This window comes from Dermacentor andersoni, chromosome 5, assembly GCF_023375885.2.
Source record: "Dermacentor andersoni chromosome 5, qqDerAnde1_hic_scaffold, whole genome shotgun sequence".
Lineage (NCBI taxonomy): Eukaryota > Metazoa > Arthropoda > Arachnida > Ixodida > Ixodidae > Dermacentor > Dermacentor andersoni.
The window spans coordinates 124,995,513-125,023,308 of NC_092818.1; the positions used below are offsets into that span (position 1 = coordinate 124,995,513).

Genomic DNA, 27,796 nt, shown 5'->3' on the forward strand with positions numbered 1-27,796 from the left:
TGATAGAGGCCCACGTGACGCGCGGCACGGACAGGCTGAGAGACACGTTGGGACGAGTGTAGTGACGCATCCGCCGGCCGGGCGCCGGTCAGACCTCCTCGCTTCACACTTGGGGAGCTCCTCTCCCCGGCTGCCGCGCTTTGACAAGCGTGGGCACACACACACACACACGCACACACGAAGACACGTGGCACTGAAACACGCCTGGACGCGCTTGGCGGGAGGCTTTGCGGCAGCTCCGAACGGGCCAAAATGTCCGCCGCTTTGAACGAAGCCCCGGCGTCCGTTGCATCCGCGCCGGCTATACCGCGCGTCGTAGGCGAAACGTAACAATACCTGACAGAAATTGGTCAAATAGGAAAGCTTTAAAAATTGCATCCTTCCTATACAAAAGCCTACATTTACCCGCCATGCCACCTGTAAATATTAGTATCAGGTCCACTCGGCCATTTCATATTTACTTTTATTCTTTTTTTCTCCCACTCTTTTCTGGAATCTTTCCATCCCATTCCCCATCCCTATACAGAGTAGCATGCCAGCGGTTATATACGCGCCGGCAAAATTCTCTGTTTTTCTAATAAAGAGCCCTCTCTCTCAGAAACCCTCAAAACAAGCTGATCAAACCAAGCACCACGTTGTGGGGTATTATAGTTATACCCTGAAACCCGCTGAAATCAATTACTCTACTACAGAAAAGGAAGCTCTGGCCATCTGAAAAGCTGTGCAATACTTTCGTACTTACTTGGAAGGTGCCAAATTCATACTTTTCACTGACCATCAAGCATTGACTCAACTTCATGAGCATGGCCCAGCCAAGAGGCCGCATTGCTAGATGGGTCAACTATCTGCAACAGTTTGATTTCCTTATTTCGCACCGTCCTGACCCGCTCCTCACTGACGCTGACGCACTATCAAGATTACTTGTACACGAATCAAGCAATAATCCAAAGGTGATCAATCATATTAAGCTGTGGGGAGATACAGAAGAGCTCCAATTTATCAATGGAAAGTATCACGTACCACCAACTATTGTTCAAAGGATTCTTTATTTGTACTACGACACTCCTGGATCGAGCGGACATGATGGCTTCTGGCGCACTTATAAGAAATTGCTCAAGAAATTCACATGGCCGGGGATGAAAAAGGACATCAACCATTACATCCATACATGCCAGGTGAACAAAGCTCAAAAATAAGGGGGGAGGAGTCAAGCGAACGTGAGCTTTCTTGCTCTCCATAAATGAGTGCACAAGGACGATTGCGGCTAAAGCTGGCAAAGAAGACGCAAACAGCGCAATATATCTCCTCAAGGCTGAATGTTTTAAACACACTAAGACGCTATAGTCTGCAACAATGGGCCGGCTTTCCGGAGTGCCAAGTTATCAAAGTGGGCACAGAAGCACGGAATAATGATCAAGTATTCCTCTCCATACCATCCGGCAGCAAACAGCCTAGCGGAACGTGCTATACGAGATGTCAAACAGTATCTGAAGATGTATCCAGACTTTGTTGGTGGCTAGAAGTGCAGTCTCGAGGCCACTGTGAAACATCAGAGCAGATCGCACACCACTGCTTTGTAGGCTGCAGTCCTCATTTTGCCACTTCGGGCACAGCGCCCATACTTCCTGTAGATCGTGAACTAGGCCTTCTAGAGTACCTCAAACTCACTGCAGTAAGGAAAAGTGTCAAAAAACATGAGTTCTACACGCACCACATGAAGAGAAACTTTGATAAAAGGCACAGTAGCGAGATACCGGACATAAACCTGGAGGCTATGTTCTTGTAAGGAAAGGAGCTCTACCTTCAAAATCTAAATTTTACGGAACATTTCAATTCATTAGGACTGCATCCCAGCATGGAATATGGAAGAACGTCTGGTACACCGGAGCCTCGGGTCAAACAGGGTACGCCTCTATTGGAAACATATTCAAGTACTACCCTAGCAGGTGTAATCAAAAGAAATCCGGAAGAGTGAAGCGGTCTGTGCTGGATGTATGAAAGAAGACGAAGAAGTGGGCTATAGGAAAAGTGAGGACGAAGCTAGAATAAAATGGCGGACGACATTTTTTGGCCAACCCCCATGGTAGGGAGGAGCCACACACGTGATAGGCAACAACAACAACAACAACAACAACAACCGTCTCACCGAGATTGTGTATTTTCTACTGCCGTTCTAGTTGGGAACGTTACAATATATATCAGTGGGGCACCAACGCTGTCTGTCGTGTAGACGACTTTTTTAATCGGGATTTCGCGAATGCCACCGCCTAATACTAACCGTCCATCTCAAATGCCGCTTTGACGTGCTTTGACCTGACACCTATAGTGGCGCAGTTAGATGTTGCTGGCTCCTGCAGGCTTTCACTCCAGGGACGTTCCGAAAGTAATTTTCGTCGCTTTTTTTTTTTTTAAGAGAGGACTGTACACCAGGTAAAACAAACAATCGTCATAAGAATCCACGCCCGTTCCTGGTTCAACGATGGAAGGAGCGTCAGCGAAGGGGGAATTGCGCATGCGCAGAACGCCGAAGAAGAGAGAGTAGCAGCAGACCGGCGTTCCCGAGGTTATTCGAGTACAAATCACGATGGTAAACAGACGTGTGCTGACAACGTGGTAGCCGGTATGAACGGGCACCTGTTCCCTGCATTGAAAGCCGCACCCTCGGCACGTCACTTCCAATACAATGCTGAGGTAGAGCATGCTGTGCGATAATTACTTGCAACGCAGGGCACCAAGTTTTACAGAAATGTTTTTTTCTTTTAACCGATTGCACGCGACGACAAATATCTCAATGTCGGTGGCGACTATGTGGGAAAATGGTGCAAGGTGTATAGTTCATAATGCCATGGTGTACTTGTTCTGGAAATAACGTTTCCATGTAAAAATAAGTGACGAAACTTAGTTTTGAAATGTCCCTCGTATACATATAGACTACCACATTAGCATTTATACGGCATATAACTCCCATTTAGGCTAACTTTGTGCGGAAAAAATGTGCACCTTTACAAAAGTTCCGTAATTTGAAAGCATATATATATATATATATATATATATATATATATATATATATATATATATATATATATACCCACGAACCCGCAATGTCGCTTCGCGAACTCATTTTAGTGCACTTTACCCTTTTCCTTTGCCTACTTCGTAAAAAGTAAAGTTTGTCAAGCTAATAGCATTTATAGTAGAGTGCCGTGTTTCCCCAGCAAGAAGCAATTGAGCACGCTGCTATTTTCACGCCGTTGGTGCTGGGAAAAGTGGGTCGAAACTGCCTTTCACAATACGTCGGCGCGAAAAGCAGGTCACATTTTCAATGCGCGCGCACGCATGCAAGCCCGCACACGAACACACACTCGTACACACAGAAAAGAGGCCGCAGTGACTTTCGGACAGGCATTATAACTACAATAACGTCTTTCAACTGGTTTAACTAATCGCAAGAACGAACGAGTTTCACGAAACGAGCGGACACAGTCTCGGTAGCATAATTATTAACAGCTAAAGCAGTTTCGTGGCTTCGCCTCCCGAGTTTGCGACTGAATTTGTCCTCGTTGCCATCATCGCGACTATGTAGGAAGGATAAAACACGCAACATGTGTTATATTATCTTTAAAGGTGATGCCACGAATAAAAATTATTAAGCCCACTCTCTCTGACATAAAATGTCCAATTCAAGCACATGCGTTTTATTTAATCCGCCGTAATACTCAAAAATAAATAAATAGGCAGAACACATCCTTGATGCAAGCGTTCATGTAAGCGAATTATTCTTAGTTTTGTAAGAGAGAGAGAGAGAGAGAGAGAGAGAGAAGACTTTATTTCAGGTCATGAAGACTAACACCTGTTGATATTCTTCCGTCAGGAGAACCATATGACTAGCTGGCCGGCGAAGGCCGCCGACGCCAACGTAGTACGTACGTATAGTACGTACGTACAATGGTACTACGAAGGTTTACCATTGTACTACGTACCGTTTACGTACCGTAAATGGTACGTAGTACAACGTACAGGTATCTATCTTTAACGTAATAGTACTGCGCAAACCCTTTGTAGCACTTAGCTACGTTTGGGTGGATGTCTTATTTTCCCTTTATTAAGTATCTATCTTTATTTGCAGATTACGACGTGTCAATGGTTTCGGGTCGTTTCTTTTCCTACCTGTTCCGCGGCTGTCTAGATCTAAGGGAGCGCCATTCACAACTGAGAGAAAGGGTTGTAGAGGTGGCTGGGTAGAGGAAGCCGCCGGTGACACGGTTTACAGCCGTGGTGACGGTCCCCGAGAGCGGCAGATGGATGCGACCGCTGGGGACGAACGCGCTAGCGTGTTCTTTGCGCGTGTACGCCATCTTGTTTCTTGGCGGCGCTGCGGCCGACTGTCGCGCCGTTGCAGGGTCTTTTTGCAGTCTCCTTTATATACGTCTGATGTCGTCAATTTCGTCTTTCTTGTTGGTTTGTAGTTCGGAGTACGTTTTTCCAGTCATTTACGAAACCCAACTGTTCCTGCTATCGCCGAAGGACCCTGTGCAGACGCTTTCCGTGCGTTTAATCGCTTGCTGCAATGCGCATGCGTCATAAATCCCGTGAGTGAGCGAAAAACACATGTAGCGCACAACCTTCAGTCAAATGTCGCAATCAACCGCATCTACTTAGATATTCGTAATAGTTAAGGGTATACGGAAAGGATGCAGAACGTGTGGCGCGAATGAAGTGCGCTTGCAGCAAGTCGACAGCGGTTCGGTTAAATGAACGGGCACCAAAGTGGTGGGAAGAGGCCAAGAAGGCTTCGCTTTAATAAATAAAATTCACAGGGACATCGCGGGTCGTGCTGTCAGCTAGTTCCCCATTTCTCTCCCGAGTCGCCGAGACAACGATGTGGGATGCGTTTCCATGCTTCGTTTCGGGACCCCTGAATCAGAAGAACTTCAGTTTGGCCTAGTTGGTGCTTACTGCATATCATATTGACCGCAAATAAAGACTGGGACAGCGGGCCTTCAGAAGAACTTCAGTTTGGCCTAGTTGGTGTTTACTGCATATCATATTGACCGCAAATAAAGACGGGGACATATTCTATATGTCTATATATGCCCACGGGCTGCCGTGAATAAAAAAGTTGAAAGTTACCGCCCGTGTTGTTTATGTGTTCTCTCCCGCTGTCCCAGTCTTTATTTGCGGTCAATATGATATACCCCTGAGTCGTCGCGTCAGTGCTATAACGCCTATAGTTCCAGCGACACTCGGAGTAAATATATAGAGCACGCGCGCACCAAGCAGCCATTAAAATAATGAGCACACATCTGTATGGTAACCAGAGCTTTTGAAATCAATACCAATTGGTTTCCGAAAAACACTTACCCGGCCCATGAGCGACAACTTTCCGCCAAGAACTGACAACTCCTGTTGAAATCGAAACATCTTTGTGTTAGTCGGGAACGTGCGACAATTCAAACGCGCAGGGCGTGGAGGCGTATACTTTGCCCTCTAAAAGGCACGAACGTTTACAGCGCCGATGCATGGGCTGTTGTGGCTATAGGGCGTTGTCATTTTTGAAAACAGGACCGTGCCGCCATTGAGCTTCCATCCGATCTCCTTTTTCTGATAGTGGACGACGTATACTCAGTAAATGTAGATAAGCGCTGTTTTCGTTTTCTGATTGAATTATACTGTTACCCAGTAGTGCAACGCTTCCAACCGAGAACGCAAACGGGACGTTACAGTACTGGTGACAGCTTAGACATAGCCTTATCTTAGCCTGATAACGGTGAGCGAATACTCCCCAGTCGGCACGACTTGGGGGTATGGACTCGGAGTTGTGCGTTCTCCGATGAAGCGATGCCCGATTGCGAGTACTTATTTTACAGCGAAGCTGTATATATGGCCAGCCGATTCATCCGTCCATCCGTCTGTCGGTCGCCTGTACGCTGAAAACGTCGCCGGCACAGCCACATATGCATGCTTGAAGAGAGAGAGAGAGAGGTGTGCAATTAGCCAGCACCATCTAGATAGCACAAGGCCTGTTTACTCCGATCCACAACGTCACGCTACCTGGCCCGAAATTTCCATTGTTGAAAGCGGCAACCTCAAACTCACTGTTGCCTACTCGGAAGAGAGCGAAACGAAGAGGGAAAGTAGGGAGGTAAACCAAGGACGTTCTCGGTTGGCTACCCTACACTTGGGGAGGGTGAATGGGGAAGAATAGATAAGGAGACAAAAAAAAATGATAGTCATTCACAGTCAATCGCAGAGGAATCTCTACTGTCACAAGCGTTCATACAGTTCAATATCCTTCACGACGTTCAGAAGGGCTTTTGTAGCGTTTCGAATGCAAGGATGCACAGACCATGGGAGCATCCCCATTAGATTCTATGGCAGTCAGGCCAGGTAACATATCATGGATCGCAGTGTAAAGGCCTTGTACTAGCTAGGTGGTGTTTGATTAGCTGCGCCAGTAGTGACGTTGTTGCTCTCCGTCGCAGCCGAGCGCGCGCGCAGCAGTTTCTCTCCGGCTCCGAAATGGGTAGGCCACGCGTCATACGTACTTCTGGGGAGCAGGCAGCTTTCGATCAGCAACGCCGCGAGCAGAGACGGGAACGAACTCGCTTACGCCTTGCCGATGCTGCAGCCCGGGCACAAGAACAGGATCGTGCAGCCGAGCGTGAGCAACAACTGCGTACCGAGTACCGGCAGCCTACCAAGCCGCGGTTTAATGAACCGTCGGGATTAACCCAGTGGTATACACCGGGACCGTACGTTTGAGCTTCGCTGGTTAACCATCTGTGCGGAGTGCTTGGACGGTCCTTTTCTTTTCTTCTCTTTTCTCGTAACAGCAGACAGCTCTTATACCACCTCAGTACTGCGTAATTCGTCGTGACAGTGCACATGGTTAAGTGCGACCAGTCTGTCGACAATATTGTTTTAAGCATATGTCCTTAAAAATGCGTCTCCATTGTCTCGACTGCCTCTCGCAAGCCATCGGTTCTTCTGAACATGCAAGAGTCTGATAGCCCTCGGAGATGCATAACAGTGAAAAGAGTCCGAGCTATAAAGACACGAAACTGCATTCGGTTAGTCGGTTAAGGTTATTTTGTTATGTTTTACGTGCTCAGAACAAAGGTTGCAGTGAGAGATAGCAACAGAGGGATATTAGCTTCTGAAAGCTTAATGGTATCGATTGTTGATATTGCTGTTGATTTAATAAGAGAAAAACTTTGCTAAGTACCTAGTCTGAGTAAGGGACATATTTTCCATATCTTCAACCTCTCATGCTTAAGCGGTTTGCATTAGAAGATGGTGTGATAGTGCATTTAATAGCAGGAGAAAACCATATATATATATATATATATATATATATATATATATATATATATATATATATATATATATATATATTGTCTCTTTGAGTTTGATCGAGATGAGTTTTTGTGTCCGTGCATGTGCGCGCGCGTGTGTGTTGTTACAAGGAAGAGAAAAATCATGGACCGTGTTTTGTACAGACTTTCTTTTGTCTATAACAGACCGCAGTCTTTCTTGGACCAAACATGTTACTGCGCTTAGGGCTAAACTGACCAACTTCATACACGTTATTCGTGTAATATCAGGACTGAGATGAGCGAAGTTTGCTCCAAGTGTACCAGGCACTTTTTGTGGGCTACATACGCTACAGCATGCCTGTGTTATCTAACATGGGGTCATCTTGTATACGCACGCTGGAGAGCCTTCAGGCACAAGCACTACGGATATGTCTTGGCTTGCCACGCTGCGCGTCAACCAAGGGCACAATAGCGGAAGCACGGGCTTGTCCAATCGACATATACAGGTCTTGTGAACCTGTGCGAACCTATCTTCGCCTGCTAACCAGATACCTACACCATCCACTGTCAACACTTCCAAGCACCGACCTTGACTGTGGTTTTTCTAAAGCTATTGCATGTCACGCAAGTGTTATACCTGCAAGATTCCAGGCCACCAATATTCCCGCAACACCTCCATGGACATTGCCAAGACCACTAGTGAGGCTTCAGATACCCGGAATCGTGAAGAAATCTCACGTTTCCTCCATTGGCTTGAAACAGCTCACCCTGTCCCATATATTTACATTATATGGTGGGACTGTACGAGTATATACCGATGGTTCGGTCACGCCATCTGCCACAACGGCCGCATTTGTCATCCCACAACTTGGAATTACTCAACGATTTAGATTAGACCACAAATCGACATCTACGGCTGCGGAACTTGTGGGAATACGGGAGGCTGTCCGTTTTATGAAAACGCAGACACCTCATAAATGGACGATATTGTGCGATGCCAAATCAGCGCTACAGGCGCTAAAATGTTTTTTTAAAGAAAGGACCATACTACCTGCTCGTGCTGGAAATCGTCGAACTTCATCACAGTGCCGAGTTAAGTGGCCACGTGATCACCTTTCAATGGGTGCCTCGTCATTGTGGTGTTTTTGGCAATGAACTCGCTGACAGTGAGGCAAGATCGGCGTCCTCTTCCTCTGATGAAGTACGGATTGCCTACTCGCGACCTGACACCAACTCCATGATTAAGGCACTCATGCAGGACCTTACAAAAGCTTACAGAGCCCACTATAACAACATTCACAGACGTCTACACATGATTGACCCAGACGGTAAATTCTGTTTGCCCCCGAAGCTTACACGGAACAAAACATCACTGTTACACAGGATTCGGCTCGGCGTTGCTTTCACCCGTCGCTACGCACACCTTATCGGCCAATAGAACAGCCCTGATTGTGATCACTGCCAGACGCCTGAAGCACTGCGACACCTACTGTGCGACTGCCCAGCATATATGCTGGAGCGAAGGACGCTAGAAAGTTTCTTAGCCAGCGTTGGCAGACAACCACTGTCGGAGGAAGCTATACTCGGCCCATGGCCTGACACTGCAACTTCAATACGTGCAACAAAAGTATTGTTGAAGTTTCTGCAGGACACCAAGCTCGACGAGCGGCTCTAGCAAGACAACTGTCTTATGTACATAAGCACTCACCACTTCTCTTATCATCATCAGCCATCCCAGTACTTTCACTCCCCTTCCCTCTCCCCCAGTGCAGAGTAGAAGACTAGAGCGCACTAGCTCAGGTCGACCTCTCTGTCTTTCCTATCAATAAATCCAATCTTCTTTTGTCTACGCTTTTATTCATTTCTCATCTTCCGTCACGCCTTGAGGTCGAACCTGGCAATAGCAGGGCCGTGGTTTCATGTGAGTCAGCGGTGAAGTGGAATAAAATAATCGAAACTACGAAAAATCAATAAGACTCCACGTACTGTGGAAATTATGCAATATGTTATGCGGGTGCGCGTGTATCTAGATATACAACATCATTTGGGGCTCTGCAAAGCATAAGCAGATGGAGCAACATGTTTGTGTAAGTGGAGCAAATTGTGTGTGTGGCGCGATCGCGCGTTTGTGTGACAACAGCAGCAGTTGGCGGTGACGACAGTGTGACGGCGATGTTTTGGCGACTCATTTGTCGCACTCCGGCGAAAACCCGTTACAAGTTGTTCCGTTACGACCTGGGTCCATGCCGATGGCGGTACAATGTCACCGCTTTGTCACGTATCGGCAAGAGCGTCTCAAAGCGCAAGCTGCCACGAGAAAAGATGGTAAGTATTGGCTTACTCTCGCTTACATAAACAAGTTGTTGCAAGGCGACGTGACGCACTCAAATGGCAGTGCACTGTAAGGTGGACTAATTTTGAGCACTTAAGTGCTCACCAACGATGTATCGTAGGTCATGCACGCACACGAAGTCCACATTAGACGAGAACATGGAAGGGACGCTCGGTCGCTAGACACACGCGGTGCACGTTTATTTCCAGGGCAGCCGGTAACCCGGCCGTAGGTCCCTTAGGCTTCGAAGACAACGAAATCCACGCCGGGTGCTCACGCAGAAGGTGCCGTGAGGGCATGTTCCCAATGAACACTCGGGCACAGCTGCAAGGATTTGATGGCATGTCATTCATTGATCGATCGGTTGAGAGGCTTTTAATAAGTACGCACAGCAGGTCAACATAACTTTCAGCGGTGAATAAGTTTAGGGAAGAAATCAGACAGAGAGGAAAGACCAGCAATTCCTTTAGACCAGCGTCTTTCCTGTCCATTTGATATCTTCTTTAAACCTTTTTACCGCAAGGAAAGGGCAGCTAATGCGAGCAGTGTCTATAACATGGCAACCACACGGCTGGATATATCTCGGATGTACTTTCGCAGCCCCCTACACCGTGGCCCACAACGCCCACATCATAAATGGACAGTCGAGAGAAGTCTATAATGGTTGTTGCTTGGAACGGCAACATACGTTTAGAATAATTTATAGCTTTTGTTGTTGTTTTTTTAGAACAATTTATAGCGCACAAATGCTTAAAAAATAATTTACTAATAATAATGCATAAGGGCACACAAGAGCTCCGTCAGAGGTAGCATACAAAAATACAATATATATCACTTGAGGTGTATACGTACCACTATATATATACCACTGGCTAACACTCCTACGGTTAGTTCTAGTAGTAAAACATAAATACCCAGGAAAGTGGATGGGAAAACTGCGCCGCGGTAGCTGAATTATTTAGAGCATCGCACGCGTAATGTGAAGACATGGGATCGTTCCCCACCTGCGGCAAGTTGTTTCTTCATCCACTTTCATTGCCATTAATTTATCATTTATTTAATTTTGATTTAGTAATTACAAGCAATTTCACCTATGTTGTCCTTAGTGTCTTTGTTTGATGGCTTATTTATATATATATATATATATATATATATATATATATATTTATTATATATTGTTGTGCCTGAGGAAGTCATGCTGGCCCCGGTAGTAAAATGAAGAAAAAGAGAGTACGACGTACGTTGAATTAGCACAGTATATTTCGCTGACGTTCCGGCTGATGGATCAGCCTTTGTCTATATATATATATATATATATATATATATATATATATATATATATATATAGACAGACAGACAGACAGACCTTCGAAAGTGCGTGAAGTACCCTAAGAATGCTAACTCGTTAAAAAGAAGCTCAATATCAGATATCATGTTGAGATAACACGTAAGTGCTAAAGCGAGAGCCCTTCACGGCTATTCGCCCGTATATACTTGACCACGCGAATTGCTCACTGACTGACCATTTATAGACAACAAATCGTTGATACGTTGGAAGTGACGCGCGTGCTGCGCTATGGGAGCCCTACATACTTACAGAATGGAGCGCACAATATTTTCCGTGAGTGACAGAGAACGAAACAAACCTGCGCACCAAATAACCAAGCACGAGAAGCAGCAAACGGCTAGCGTGTGCGCGCACTTACCTATCTCGCAGAGTCGGCCCCTGAATCCAATCTTGCAGTAGCAGACATCTGTGAGGTCTTCGCGGGTGACACAGGAGCCACCGTTCAGGCAGGGGCCTTCCTCGCAAGATATCTCGCCTGCAGTGCACGCACAAAGTAGGTACATGCGAAACAGCGAGCGAAGGAATACGTCATATAATCGCACCTACATATTTGCGTAAGAGTGACGTGAGAGATCTGTTGATGGATGTTATCATATGCAGAAACGCCGTGCCCCAAAATGACTGAGTAAATCAAGCCAGCGTCCTCACTGTCCTGTTCGCTTTTACTCTCTGAATACTTGTGTTTCTTCCGAAGCGCTGGAACTGCATCAGTTATCAGAAATCCAACTAGCCCAGCTTTCTGCCACAAGTAACTACTTAGTGTCACACCACTTGCTACCTTATTATAAATGCATTTGTAAATTATAGAGTTAGCAACATTACTGACTAAAAAGACATGCTGTTACTAATGAGCTTCAGCTACCAAATTCGGTTGTAGTTGGCATCATCGCATTCAAAGTTTCCATTCTATAATACATAAATCGGATCCACTCTGGTATATCCCACAGCTGGTTCAATACATGTAGCAGAGGTGAGACTTTTTGTAAGAGTAGGTGCTGTGTTCGGAATTGGTAGCTGAGACGCATTAGTAACAATCGCTACCTTGTTTAGTTGGCAGTGTACTTAACTCTATCGTTTCCCACTGCAGTTATACCGAGGCAGCAAACAATTTGACAATATATAGTAACCGCTACGACCTTTTCTTTTAAGAGTGCATAACACGCATAAGCAAGGATCGCCTGATGAGTAAGTCCATACGGGCGTGAATTAAAGAGTGAAGCACACTGAGAAGTGTTGGGCAATTTGATAACAAATGGTTGCATACAGCACACAGATGTCAGTAACCACTGCAGGATCTGCGCTATGCTTCCCGTCAGTTCTATACGTGTATATTGTGTGCCAACAGGATCGCCGTGTGCTATGACGTCGTTTATACCACGTGACACGCACGGAGCTTCTTTTTCTCACCTAGTGCGGCATTTTTCATTCTGCACACGAGGCCCGGACCTTAACATCAACCTCACAAATTTTAACAGGTGTGACCGGTTAAGTATATTTGTTCCCAATGACAAAGATCGCCACCAGCGACGTCAGCAACGACGAACAGATACCCTACAAAAACATAATGTCTAATAACAAGTAAAACAACTTCGTAACTTATCCTCGCAGACAAAAGCGACGCCAGATGCCACGCACAACGCAAATAATGTTGAGAGCAAAATCATAAGTACGCGCGAGCATATTTAATTACAGAACCAACAACAATTTAAATAGGAATTAAAGCATGTGTATTCCTTCTTTCCTCGTACGATCAACGACTGGAATAACTTGGCACCCGAGGTTCTCGAAAGCGCCGATATGAAATCGTTCGTTCGCGCGTTGCCTGCACTGTCTCATCGACAATTCTACTTTGATTTATTTTCACAGTGTACTTTGTTCTGACCACCACACACTCAAAACGACTGCTACGAGGATATGTATATAAGAGGATGCGATTATGCGAGTGCACACGTTCGTGCCCATAGGGCTCGTGTATCCTATATGTGCGGTATATTGCCCATCACAGAGTTGCCCTGCGCTCATCTCGCTAACGTCCTCCGCGTTTACCACGCAAAAAAAAAAAAAAGACCCGAAAGAAACGAGACGAACCAACTCCGTCAGTGCGCTTACAGGCCACTCCGCGTTTAATCGCAGTCGGCTGCTGCCTCGCGGCTCTCATTCTTGCCTGACAACGGCCAGGCGTGACATCGTGCGCATGTAATGCTGCCGCAGCGAGGTCGCCTATAGCCGTGTGACCGAGTGCTAAAAAAAAAAAGAGAGAGAGAGAGAGAGAGAGAGAGAGAGACTCGCGGGCAACTGCGTATCGCGAACTCACGGGCGACAACTTTGCTCCTATACTTGCCGATAAGATAGATGTCAATGCCCGAGAGTGGGGCATCGCCGAGTGGAAATAAGTCAGAACGCGCTACGCTTTCGATGCGCACTTGCCAGTGCAGATGATGTCCCCAGCGAAAATTCCGGTAGAATACTATAGCAGCCTATAAAGTTATTGACGGCTAATAGCTGTTAGCCTAATAAGTTCTTATATGGAGCACCAACAGCCCAGCATAATTCTAATTTCTAACTGGACCCGTTGACCCCAATAGGTCCAACAAATATTTTACTCTAAGTTCGCGAAGCTTATAATACGCATGTATACGTATATTTTTAAAAATCGCCTGTGGCACACAGCATAATTATTCTTCTTGAGCTGGATTACTCGAAGAGGCGGATATTACTGTAGCACGAGAAATCGTGACATATTCAACTAATTAACAAAAAATTCACTAATTACCTTCCTAATTAATTACTTTATGGCCCGCATTGAAATTTACGAATTGTAGCCGTTGAACTTGCAAGATATGTATCCACTTGAAATGAATTTTCAGGACGACACCAGTTTCGAGATATTTCCCAAAGTCTGCAACGAAATACATGGGCGTCTCAGTTATACTTTCGTGCTTCAATGCATGAAAGAGCGTTTTGTTGAAAAAGTAAGTGGAACAACAGTGCATTTTTATGGCGAGTTTGACGGCGCACATCTCCAATCTGGCGCCATTCTATAAATCAATTCCTAGAGTGTACGCCTTGCAACCTCATCGGCCAGAATTCGTAAATTGCAATATGTGCCGTAAAGTAATTGATTCAGAAGATAATTTGTGAATTTATGTTAATTAGCTGAATAGATTTTTTGAGTTCTCGTGCAAGTAATGTCCGCTTCTCTGAATAAAGCTCGAGGACTAGAAATACTTTACCTGCAGCAGGCTATTTTTAAAATTTTCATAAAGCTTTAAAATGATTACCCTGTATAATAAGAAATTTGCGACGAAGTATGTTAATATACAAATGGAAAGTGTCGAATCGGTTACAATAACTGCGATAGCACCTTGTATCTGTATCTCAAATACTTGTTGCCAGAGTATCTTGTATCGTATCATGATACAATTACACAGTATCTGTGCCAAGTCCTACCTTTGACTGCCCTGTTTACAGAGCGACCCTGCGTTACGAACCAGAATAAAACCCTTACGCGAGGATACATATACATTGCACTGGGATCAGGGTCGACCCATCAAGTCCTCAACTTTGACTACATTGTCTCTGGATCGACCCAGTTTATTATTGCGCTATTACTTATTATTACGGACGTCAAACCGCGGGAAAGAAGCAAGCAGAGAAAGCGTCGTTTTAATGACTGCTGCTACTCACGGACGCAGAGGTGAGCCTGCAGCTGGAATCCGGGCATGCAGTCGCAGCGGAACGACCCGTACATGTTGGTGCACACGCTGAAGCGACCGCACGGCCTTCGCAGCCGGCATTCGTCCACGTCGTCCAGGCACGCCGGACCCGAGAAGGCGGCGGGACACAGGCACTTCGTGGTGCCTGCGTCGTCGTTCGTTCGCTAATGCTGCCGGTTCGATAACGCCTCCGGTGACGCGCTGAAGCACCGCTATCACCAGTACCACCACTAGCTTTAGGCACTATAGGCTTCTGTAGGCATCAGCCACCACCTATGCGAGCAACAAACAGCTCTGCATGTGCGGTTATAGGCCTAATAACTGAGGACGAAGTGTATGCACGCAAAGAACAAGTAACCATATAATACTTTGATCCTGAAGCGCCGCCGCCCGCCCTTTCGTGCTCCCTCTTTCTCAACCTTTCCGCAGTTGTTGCACAATGCGCACCGTCACTTATTAAGATAGATAAAGCGGCCATTGGTCGGCTTCCGTTGACCAACTTACCAGCGACAGGAAATGTGCCGAAAGAGTGTGCATGCATCTGGGCTTTTACGACGCGGACGTTGAATTCAGGCATTGCGCACGCGCAAGTTGCTGTCATTCATCGTGGAGGGGAAGCCTCGTGGTCTAAATAATGCCGTCCGGCCACCGCAAAGCAGAACCATGCACTGCGTACCTCAGAAGGCACTCGAACGCATGACAAGACTGTTCACCGTTTTCTCCGTGAACGCAGGTGCCGCCGTTAGCACAGCAGTCAGCAGGAGTCGGCCAGGTGTTCATGTAGGGCACAATGAACTGCATTGCTTCTGGAGGAATGTCACCCTCACGTACGGGAATACCTGCGACGCGCAATTTTCGAGACACATATATAGAAACGTTGTGTACCTGGACATGTGTGTTATGCCAACAGGTATACGTGAGAGGTTCGGCCTGTTTAACTGCGCGAACTCTTGATGGCGCTTTGGTAAAGATACCTTGCAAGGTACGAGGAGCGCGTCAAACGAGACGGTGCAGGCTTCGTAAAGCGTATATATTAATGAGATCTCAAGAGGAGAGCTGTTCTAAATGCCAAATATATATGTCGAAGTCATAGCTCCACATTTGGCGGCTCTGTTCGGTCGTGATTCTCATTTCTGAAGAGAAGACGGAAAACCTTGCCGGACGACTACGCCAGCCAGACGCCTCAACGAGCTCCGGCAATACTGCAGAGCGCATACATACCGTGCGTGCGTGCGCGCGCGCGTGTGCGCGTGTGCGTGCGTGTGCGTGCGTGTGCGCGCGTGCGTGCGTGCGCGTGCGTGCGTGCGCGCGTGTGTGTGCGTGCGTGCGTGCGTGTGCGTGTGTGTGTGCGTGTGTGTGTGTGCGTGCGTGCGTGTGTGTGTGTGTGTGTGTGTGTGTGTGTGTGTGTGTGTGTGTGTGTGTGCGTGTGTGTGTGTGTGTGTGTGTTCAAACTAACGTTCAATAATTACCTCCAATGCTTCTGTTTAAGCCAGAAACATTAAATTTTCGCCCTTCTGTGAACTTGATATTTCCCCCATTTCCGCTGAATTTGAAGTATAGGCGTCTTGTGCAGTTGTTTTATGTCCCTGGGAAATATCGCGGATAAAGGCAGTGTGAACCTCTGGAACTTCAATGAGTAACTTTCTGCAAAGGCTGCAAGTAACCTAGACGGATTAAACATTTGTCGTTCGTCACTCACGACATGCTTCCTACTTCAACGAAATAGAAACACTCTGCCTCGCATACTTAACCGAAGAGAACAGGGAGAAGCAACATGCTTTGTAGAACGTACAAAATTTGGACGAGGACGAGTGTTCAGTAATTATATTTAAGGCACATAATTAGCCAACACCCTTCAAGCTTTCGGTACACATAAAGGGACCCTGAAACGATTTTGACGATTTTCTACAAACGTACTGAGTCGTTAGAGTAGGTCCTTCTGATCATTAATTGACACATCTAAGTGCTCCGCGTAAAGCGTGTAATTTATTATAAGGTTTTAAAAATGCACATCGCTGCCGATCGGAGCACGCTGCTCGGCGGAATTTTAAGCCGCCCCTATCCATATGACGAAAATCACCCATATGACGTCAGTGGGGCGAGCTATCCGATTGGCTGACCAGGGCGCGTGATCAATAATTTTTCCAACTTTATGGTAAACAAATGATCTTCGTAATAGTTGGAATGTTAGTTCATTTGTTTTTATAAACAGAAAGTAACATAAAGAGAATGCACAAGAACGATTTTTCAATACAATTCAGCACTTCCGGCACACAGCAAGTGTCGTCTGCTTGTGTTACAACGTACTCCATTTTGACGAGAGCTCCGCGGTCAGAGTCGGTCTCAGTCTTTTCGCGAGTACTATGATTCGACTTTGTTGCTTTGTGGACTGCAAACGTAGCGACTGGCAATATGTCAAGCTGCGACATCGTGTCCCTCTGCAAGGCAGCATACGAGCGAGCTGGCTGCTGCGCATCGGACTGCCGCTATCCGATCGGCGCCAGGGTTTGCGCGTTTGTGGCCGTCACTTTACACCGGAAGATTACTAACGCAATAGCGTTTCGCGAGTCCGGTATTAGGGCAAATGCAAGCGCAAGGGGACAGGGTCTGGCCGCTTGACTGTGCCGTAACGGGATGAGCCATGGGATGAGCAGAATCGCAAATGCGAATGGTCTGCACGGTGCAGCCACCTGGTGGCACAGAGCTCAACCATACACAGTAGCAGTAACGAAGTGTATTCTTCTTTGGCTGCTGGTGTGTATTTTTCGCAGGAGTGTAATCATCAACACTTTGTTTTTATAAATGTTTAAAATGTTTTACATTTGGTTAGAGCAATATTAGCGCTTTGTTTGGCTGGTTAAGCGCTGCGCCAACAAGTGGCCGGACCGTGCAGACCGATCAGGCCGCACGTACGTCTACGCTAAAGTTCCTTCATCAGCTTGAGTTTATGCCTCCAGTCATTTGCCGAAATGACCAGCTTGCCTGTGGTTACCGGAATACCAGACACGTTCGGCGCTACGACAGAATGCTCGCAACGCACGCTGCTTCGATAGCTCTCGCTTGGGGTCGACGGCCAAGCGGCTAGCGGAGAGGTTTCACGCGGGCGGGGGCGGGCTCCAAAACAACCGGAAAGGGACGATGTGACGTCGCATCGTGACGCGAAACCAGTGAAGGCGGAGCTTAGCCCCGATCGCTCGGCGAACGAGTTGAGGAGGAAAAGCATGACTAGGGAGGAGGGTAACTTCTAATCGCTTGTAGCTCCATTAATACGTAACGCTTCACTTAAATTGTGGTGTGAATGTTCTACTTAAGCTGTACCCTACGCGTCTACAAAATTTGTCCGAACTGTTTCAGGGGCCCTTTAAAGTGGACCCTATTTTCTGAAAATATGAATTCCCTGCAGTTTTTGGTCCTTACAGGCAAGTGCGATAAACTTTTTTAAACGTTTCATATAACGCCTCTTAACGGGCCGAAAACGAGGGTTTAGCAATATTCATTTAACCTCTGTTTTTACATGCACACTTCGAAATTTTCCTATGTATGGCGCTCATCATTCGCCACATTTTCTCAAACCATCAACTTCGTGAGTTATTATTTTTTTTTCTTCAAACCGTGAAAACTAGCGCTTTCGAGCACTTATATATAGTCGTATTAACAGCATCACTGCGAAATGATTGCAGGAAATGGCTAGAGCGTCCTTGCTGGCAGGACCGCAGCCTTTCTCTTCCACTTTTACACACAACAAAAGGAAATATTGAGAGAGAGAGAGAGAGAGGTGGAGAGAGAAGAGGGAGAGAGAAAGAGAGAGAGGCGGAGATAGAGTATGACCCAATTACGGAAAGGAAATTTCAACGTTGCTGATACTCAGCGCCCTTTAGATGAGTTAAACAGAACAGCGCACAAGCGGGCGCAGACGACAAAGGATGCAAGGGACAGAAGCGCTGACTTCCGTGCATATTATTAAAACGATCAGCGCATATTTATTAAGGGAACGAAACCCACAAGACTAAGAAAAAGAAACTGCTGGTCCGGATAATACGCATACACGTCTAAAAGCGTGCACTACATTATTTCTCTTGTCTGAGTACGCACGTATACACTCTAACGATAGAAACTAAATGCCAAAAACAAAAGCTGGTGCACACATTTTCTTACTCAGTGTTCTCGAAGGGACTCGCGTGCTTTGTATGGTTGTTGCCATATTCGAGGACGCTGTACAAGGCAGGGCCAAGACTCCAACAAAGATCAGGTGCACTGAAATATCATCAGAAGACAATGAGATACTTCACTCGTATAACATTTTGCGGGTACACATCTTCGACGAATACCGTACTTGTTATTTACTTGGCTTTAACGCGCGCCTGACTTTTTTCGCGACCAGAAACGGAAAATTCAGTGCCCTTGCTCGTAACGCGCCTCCCAATTTTCATATTTTCATATTTCAAAAAAAAAAGCAAAATGCAATACTCATTTGATTGTTCCCACGATATCCTCATTTTTTTTTTATCAAACGGAAAAATGAAACTTGTTGCATCCGAGTGTTTATAACGGTTGTCACTCCTCGGACAGCAGCTATGCCATATTCCCCCACTGCCTTGTCTCCAGCTTGCTTCTTGCCTACCTTGGGGCGACTGCAATGCCAAGGTAGGCAAGAAGCAGGCTGGAGACAAGGCAGTGGGGGAATATGGCATAGGCACTAGGAATAGCAGGGGAGAGTTATTAGTAGAGTTTGCGGAACAGAATAATATGCGGATAATGAATACCTTCTACCGCAAGCGAGATAACCGAAAGTGGACGTGGAGGAGCCCGAACGGCGAGACTAGAAATGAAATAGACTTCATACTGTGCGCTAACCCTGGCATCATACAAGATGTGGAAGTGCTCAGCAAGGTGCGCTGCAGTGACCATAGGATGGTAAGAACTCGAATTAGCCTAGACTTGAGGAGGGAACGGTAGCAACTGGTACATAGGAAGTCGATCAATGAGTTAGCGGTAAGAGGGAAAATAGAGGAATTCCAGATCAAGCTACAGAACAGGTATTTGGCTTTGACTCAGGAAGAGGACCTTAGTATTGAAGCAATGAACGACAATCTTGTGGGCATCATTAAGGAGTGTGCAATAGAAGTCGGTGGTAACTCCGTTAGACAGGATACCAGTAAGCTATCGCAGGAGACGAAAGATCTGATCAAGAAACCTCTAACCCTACAGCTAGAATAGAACTGGCAGAACTTTCGAAGTTAATCAACAAGCGTAAGACAGCTGACATAAGGAAGTATAATATGGATAGAATTGAACATGCTCTCAGGAACGGAGGAAGCCTAAAAGCAGTGAAGAGGAAACTAGGAATTGGCAAGAATCAGATGCATGCGTTAAGAGACAAAGCCGGCAATATCATTACTAATATAGATGAGATAGTTCAAGTGGCTGATGAGTTCTATAGAGATTTATACAGTACCAGTGGCACCCACGACGATAATGGAAGAGAGAATAGTCTAGAGAAATTCGAAATCCCACAGGTAACGCCGGAAGAAGTAAAGAAAGCCTTGGGAGCTATGCAAAGGGGGAAGGCAGCTGGGGAGGATCAGGTAACAGTAGATTTGTTGAAAGATGGTGGGCAGATTGTTCTAGAGAAACTGGCCACCCTGTATACGCAATGCCTCATGACTTCGAGCGTACCGGAATCTTGGAAAAACGCTAACATAATCCTAATCCAAAAGAAAGGGGACGCCAAAGACTTGAAAAATTATAGACCGATCAGTTTACTGTCCGTTGCCTACAAAGTATTTACTAAGGTAATTGCAAATAGAATCAGGAACACCTTAGACTTCCGTCAACCAAAGGACCAGGCAGGATTCCGTAAAGGCTACTCAGCAATACACCATATTTACACTATCAATCAGGTGATAGAAAAATGTGCGGAATATAACCAACCTTTTTATATAGCTTTCGTTGATTACGAGAAAGTGTTTGATTCAGTCGAAACCTCAGCAGTCATGGAGGCATTGCGGAATCAGGGTGTAGACGAGCCGTATGTAAAAATACTGAAAGATATCTATAGCGGCTCCACAGCCACTGTAGTCCTCCATAAAGAAAGCAACAAAATCCCAATAAAGAAAGGCGTCAGGCAAGGAGATACGATCTCTGCGATGCTATTCACAGCGCGTTTACAGGAGGTATTCAGAGACCTGGATTGGGAAGAATGGGGGATAAGAGTTAATGGAGAATACCTTAGTAACTTGCGATTCGCTGATGATATTGCCTTGCTTAGTAACTCAGGGGACCAATTGCAATGCATGCTCACTGACCTGGAGAGGCAAAGCCGAAGGGTGGGTCTAAAAATTAATCTGTAGAAAACTAAAGTAATGTTTAACAGTCTCGGAAGGGAACAGCAGTTTACAGTAGGTAGTGAGGTACTGGAAGTGGTAAGGGAATACATCCACTTAGGACAGGTAGTGACTGCGGATCCGGATCATGAGACTGAAATAATCAGAAGAATAAGAATGGGCTGGGGTGCGTTTGGCAGGCATTCTCAGATCATGAACAGCAGGTTGCCATTATCCCTCAAGAGAAAAGTTTATAGCAGCTGTGTCTTACCAGTACTCACGTACGTGGCAGAAACTTGGAGGCTTACGAAAAGGGTTCTACTTAAATTGAGGACGGCGCAACGAGCTATGGAAAGAAAAATGATAGGTGTAACGTTAAGGGATAAGAAAAGAGCAGATTGGGTGAGGGAACAAACGCGAGTTAATGATATCTTAGTTGAAATCAAGAAAAAGAAATGGGCATGGGCAGGACACGTAATGAGGAGGGAAGATAACCGATGGTCATTAAGATTTACGGAATGGATTCCAAGGGAAGGAAAGCGTAGCAGGGGGCGGCAGAAAGTTAGGTGGGCAGATGAGATTAAGAAGTTTGCAGGGACAACATGGCCACAATTAGTACATGACCGGGGTAGTTGGAGAAGTATGGCAGAGGCCTTTGCCCTGCAGTGGGCATAACCAGGCTGGTGATGATGATGATGATGGACACCAGCTATAAACGGGAGGCGCCCAATGATCACGAACTGCTATATATAGAGTAATTGTATATGCTCCCCTTGAGGAGCAAGAGGGAAGCATACGCAACAACTCTAATAAACTGCCGGCGTTCGCAGCAGCTCAGAGCACGGCCTTAGAGATTGATAGGATGCATGCATTCATTATTGGGAAGCGAGGAGGGGGGGGGGGGGGGGTATGCGTGTTGATTGGAGTTTTGGTTTCCTACTTGGTTCAAACGCGCATTGTCATACTTCCGTGACTCTCCGAAAAAGAAAGTGCGAGTTAGAATCGAATAAAAACAGTAATACAGGAATGGTGAGTTACGAGCCATTGCGGAAAAATAACCAAGCTTTGAAAAGGGGCGTAAAGATAATCAAATTTTCAAATCAGCTCCATGTCACGGTGACAGTAACAGTGTCTTATTTATTTGTTTGTTTGTTTGTTTGTTTGTTTGTTTGTTTGTTTGTTCCCTCAAGGCCCGAAGGCATTAGGGATGACAGTTGTTTGAAAAGAAAAGAGACAAAATACAATGAGTAAAATGAGTAAACATAAACTTTCTAATCATAGAATTTTAGCTGATGGTAACAGCACATACAAGTGCGCAACAGATAAGCAGCTGTATTGTAATACAGTATAACCTAATATTACAATCATAAAAAGGAGTTTGGTGAGCAATTAACAAATTCTGGTTGCACAATGTTAGTTAATGTTGCACGAAAATTAATATTGTTAGTAATAGTTACGATTTCTGTGGGAAGATGTTGCATTCAATGGATGTGCGAGGCAAAAAGGAGTCTCAAAAAGTTTTAGTGCCACAATATCCGATGCCTGCCTTATGAAGGTGATCAATTCAGTGCAATATGTGTAGCGGTCGCGATATAAGTTCGTTGTGGAGCGAATAATGATGATATAGCTTACGAAATAATGTTAGCCTCGAGATTTTACGGCGGGAATCAACAGATGAAAGTTCATGGTTAGTTTTAATTGCGGGTATACTAGCAGTTCGATCATAATTTGAACAGATAAAACGAGCGGAGTAACTTTAGACAAGTTCAACTGAAGTAACAAGGTTAGGTTATGTTAGGATCGATACGTTAGATGCATGCTCTAATTTTGGCCGTATTAGTGTTTTGTATAGCAATAACTTGCGAGGTAGAGGAGTCATTATAAATGTTGCGGCGCAAATAACCCAAAGTTGGATTCGCACTGTTAGTAATGTTATATATATGGGTTGTCCAGGTGAGATTATCTGTAATACGAACCCCTAAATACGTGTATGAAGATACAGAACCTAGCGCAGCGTTGTTCAGTAAGTATATTGGAGAACTATAGTATAGTTATCCGGGACACATGCATAAACTTACGTTTGTTAGTGTCTAGATCCATGAGCGCCATTTGTTACATCAACTATAGTTACGGTATTAAGAGCAAGCTTTAGCTCGGGTGCTCCTATCTAAATACACGTAAAAGGAGGGTTCGTTTTTCTCGGCAACCACTGCACCAAGTTTGACGAGGCTTGTTGCATTTAAAAGAAAAACTTAAAATCTAGTGACTGTTGGTTTCGAATTCTTGATTTAGGTTGTGATTTCTTTAAAAAAAGATTGGTAGAAATCGCATATTTTCGAAAACTAAACTATCAAGTTTACAAACCTGTAACACAGCAAGGAAAAATTATATAACAATTCCGTGAACTGCCGCTAATAGTACGTACAAAGCGGACAAAATTGAAATGTAAATATGAAAACACAGCTTTTGCAGAACCCTTGTACACAACGTAACAAATTCACGTAAGATATAAATTGACATATGAAATTTGTCCGCTTTGAATGATCTAATGGATGCCGTTTACAGAACCGCGATATCTGTTCTTGATGTAGAGCTATTAATTTATAAACTTTGTGCGTCTATTTTTTTCTCGAGCTTGCGAATTCTATAGAATTCTTTTAACTAAATTCGAGCCCTAGATCTAAATTACGCTTCCAACAGTAACTAGAATTTATCTCTATCTCTCTCTCTCTCTCTCTCTCTCTCTCTCTCTCTCTCTCTCTCTCTCTCTCAAATGCAACAAATTTCATTAATATCGGTCCAGGGGTTATCTCAGAAAAGCGTTTTTGCGTTTTACGTGTATTTGAATAGGCCGCATCAGAGTTCGGGCCGAGCTAAAACTTCCTCTTAAGGTCGAACGGGAGGCTATTGCTATCTTCGTCATTTTTAATCTCTCTATATATAACGCAATCATCTGCAAACATATGTATGTTAGAATTAATCATGAAGGGAGGTCAAAGGTCATTTATATAAATAAGAAATAAATGAGGCCCAAGGATAGAACGTTGCGGCACCCAGTCCCAACTATATATTTTGAAAGAGGAGTTATGGTTATTAGCAGAAACAGATTATGAGCGGTTAATTAGAAAGCATTCTATATCCATTTTAAAACATTAGAATCGAGGTTTAGTTGCAGAAGCTTATGAGGGAGAAGTTTGTGGCTTACTTTGAAGAATGCTTTTGAGAAAATTAAGAATATGCAACCAGTAATAATTGCTATCAAGTAAAATTGCTTGGGTGGAGGGGGGTCGTGGCAGGTTGATGCTTGACAGAACCTTACCAGTATCCTTGCATAGGAGTGCATGTATCGGCGTCTTAGCTCTCGTACATTTGTTTTGAATGACCTTTTTCGGCTAAAACCGAATTACGGGAAACAATTCCACGTACCACTTTCACTTTTTTTGTTACGTTTAAACCGGGAACGCTGAGTACCATAACGAAAGTTGGGCGTTATGGCTTTTTTGTTGTTATTGTTGTTGTTATGAGTTGAACGTAACAGCGAGATTACGAAAATTTACAAAGGAAATATGCACTTAAATTCAGAGCTGTGGGTTTAGTTGTATACATACAAGTATAATTATAGGGCTCCGTGTTTTCGGAGTTCATTTATCTTGAAATTCGGAGGGTGTTCTTCGGAGTTTATGTTTTGGTGGAAATTCGGCGTTTATCGGAGTTTACTTCTTGTGAATCCCCAATTCTCCAAAATTCAGAGTTTAATTTTGCGTTATTCTCAATACTCCTAAATCTTAGATGAAATTATATCTGAACACGAAAGCATCAGAACAAACGAAGCGTATTTTAGTTGTCTGGCAGGTGCGAACGCACAAATACATATACACACAAGCACAAATACTTGAATACAAAACACCTACGTTTGTGCGTATTACAACCTTAAAGCTTGTTGTAACATACGCAAGCATACTTTACGATCTTGCTGTCACGGATGGAAGCGCGCTCCTTTAGATTCATGATTCTCAGCTTTGAAAATGCGCTTTCAACGTTTGCGCTAGAAACAGGTTGAGCCAGAAGACTCGGCGCGCAGCGAGAAAGCACTGGCCACTGGACAGTGTGAAGTCTCCAAAACGACTGGGGTTCAGCAATGTTACTGATTTCATTGCTCTGATAGTTGGCAATATCACTCATGAGCTAGCTCATGTCGTCAGTTTCAAGAAACACTAACTTAAATATGGGCGCATAGGTTTCGAATGCGCGGAATAGCTCATGCTTCACATTTGGATTCACAATTTGAACACTGTACCAAAATGATTCACTGGTGTACGGAGTGCATCGCAAAGGTTCCTCTCAACTGTCTGTATCCAATTTTCAGCGACAGCAGCGTGGTATCCATGAAGGTCTGCGACAGTCGTTGAGCGGTCATTCTCGTCAAGGAGTTCCATCAGACTTGCGACATCTGATGTGAAGACCTCAGGTGGGTCACGAGCGCATGCAAACGAACCCTCAGTATGGGGTAAACCTGGAGTACCAGGGTATTCTTTGCCTCAAGTTCCTTAATGAGCGCACAGCACACGACTTTGTCGTGGGAAACCCCAGCTTAATCAGCAAGTATAGTGCACAACTTCAGGCGACGAAACAAGAGTGTTGAGCTTCTCACACTTTTTTCCCTTGGCATCGTCGCCTCTCACGAAAGACAAAATAACATGCCGATAGTCCAGAACATCTTCTATAGTGTTTCATAAGAAGAGAACCACCTAGACGGACATGCAGTCTTCAGCGACTTAATGACCATGCCCATGGCCACGTACACAAGACCAAACTTACGGCGTAGCTCCCGCGACGACTGCAACAGGGAAGGAAAGTGCCCAACAAAATCTTCAACTACCTTAAATGAGCTCATCTTAACTCCATCCTCCAGAGCGTTGCTAAGTAGGTGCCACGGATCTTTGAAGTGAAGTGCCTGGAAATCGGGGCTGGAGATTTGCAAGTCCTTGTGAAGTGTCTGCACGTAGAAAGCTGAATCCGAGCACAACACAGCTACGTCGGCTAAGGCCTTTCCAACCTTCTGAAGAGCGGTTTGTATCAACATGCCAATCGATACTGCGTTACACTGGTGAACTACTTGCAAGTTTATCATGAGGGTCCTACGTCCAGGAAGCTCGTCGTCTTAGAAGGCTGCCAACACCGCCACTGCCGGACGTCCGCGGAGTTCCGGCGACTCGTCGATGGTCATGGAAATGGGATGGTCTTTCATCGAAGAGCTAATCGTCGCAATGTCTTTCGCACTGATCTCATGTAGGTATTTCCGATATAGTTGATCACTACCTGGCATCGTACCTGCAACCGGACACTTGCTTCGAAAGATGCTGCCAAGAGGTCCATCAGCCTGGTGCAATGGAGTCCCAGCATGACAGAGTGCACGGCAAAACTGGTGCGGGACGTCATCCGCGTCTTGTCTATTGGATCGGGCCCATGTGATGCATTCTTCTAGCGAGCTTTGCTGTGACGAGTTGCCTAAAGGGTAGGAATAACAAGACGATGTGAACAAATTGGATTGCGACCATTTGAAGTCTGTTAAGACACCTGACATAGAAGGAAGCGTGCACTATAAACGGAGAAACTGTGTCAGGCTGTACGAAGCATGCTGCATACACTTTCACGTAGCGGTAAATTCAGAGCACCAACAGTTGAAAAAGGACTCACCTGTGTCTAGGCGCGGCTTCTTCAGCTGGGCATGGCGTTATGATTGTAGATGCTCCGCAATTCTCAAGGCGCCCTTGCCAGTGGCAATGCTAACTGTCACACGACAAAACTTGCAAACAATGACTCCTTCAGATGGCATTGACTCTTCAAAATCACGAAACTTCATTACGTAGTCGCTGGAAAGCTTTCGTTTCCTTCCCATATTGCTTGCCTAAAATTTATGTTGACGCGCTACAGAAAGCTAATGATGATTTGTGAATGTGCAATAAAGCTGCCACTGCTTCTTAGAATACGTGTTTCACTTCCGCTTCCGCGCCTAAACACAGGTGAGTCCTTTTTCAGCTGTTGGTGCTCTGAATTTACCGCTACGTGAGAGTGTATGTAGCATGCTTCGTACAGCCTGACACGGAATGCGTCATGTGAGCATGCCATGCTTTCCGACAGCAGACTTTCCGCGCTCGATTAGGTCCCCTGGCGCTTGAGTGCCGCCAAGGGGCTGTATATCAATATGTCGTCTCGCGCTCCCGAGGGCGACAAGCCTTTTATTAAATGTGCGATGGGTGCGGTCTACGAGATACTGTTGACGTGAGGTAAAGTTTATATCAGCCAAACCGGCCGATGTATCATTGACCGCTTAGAATATGGCCTTTATTGAAAGGCTTTCGATAAAGAACGGAACAAGGTCATATTGGCCGTTGAAATCGGAGTTTATTGGATAAATCGGTATTGTCAAAAATTTTATCGGCGAGTGTTTATCGTTTCTTTTTGGGATTTATCCGAAAATTAACACGGAGCCCTACATATAACGCATCATGTGCAACACATTTGGCGCCTCCGTTAGATGTGGTTTGATCCTATGAATATTTTTCACCCCGATTAATGTCAAATTTGGCTAGCCCGGACAAAACGCAAAAGAAATTCAAACTCGGGTTTATATTACCCTTATTTAAAGTATAAGGAACACCGGATATTTATAAAAAATTGGTTGATTCTTCTTTCAGAGGAGTTGGACATAACACGGAAGTGAAACACGTATTCTAAGAAGCAGTGGCAGCTTTATTGCA

General features: G+C 45.2%; 1 protein-coding gene across 1 annotated transcript; it reads right to left on the reverse strand.

Annotated features, from left to right (window-relative positions):
- Positions 1–9,823: 9,823 nt before the first annotated feature.
- On the reverse strand, positions 9,824–27,252 carry LOC129385059 (nephronectin-like). The gene is made up of 7 exons (XM_072288275.1): positions 26,733–27,252; positions 26,367–26,543; positions 18,868–18,966; positions 15,426–15,551; positions 14,684–14,857; positions 11,355–11,471; positions 9,824–9,972 (listed from the first exon to the last, which is right to left on the reverse strand). Exons 3-7 carry the CDS (start codon positions 18,911–18,913, stop codon positions 9,848–9,850), a joined length of 588 nt encoding a protein of 195 aa, XP_072144376.1. The 5' UTR covers positions 18,914–18,966; positions 26,367–26,543; positions 26,733–27,252; the 3' UTR covers positions 9,824–9,847.
- Positions 27,253–27,796: the final 544 nt, after the last annotated feature.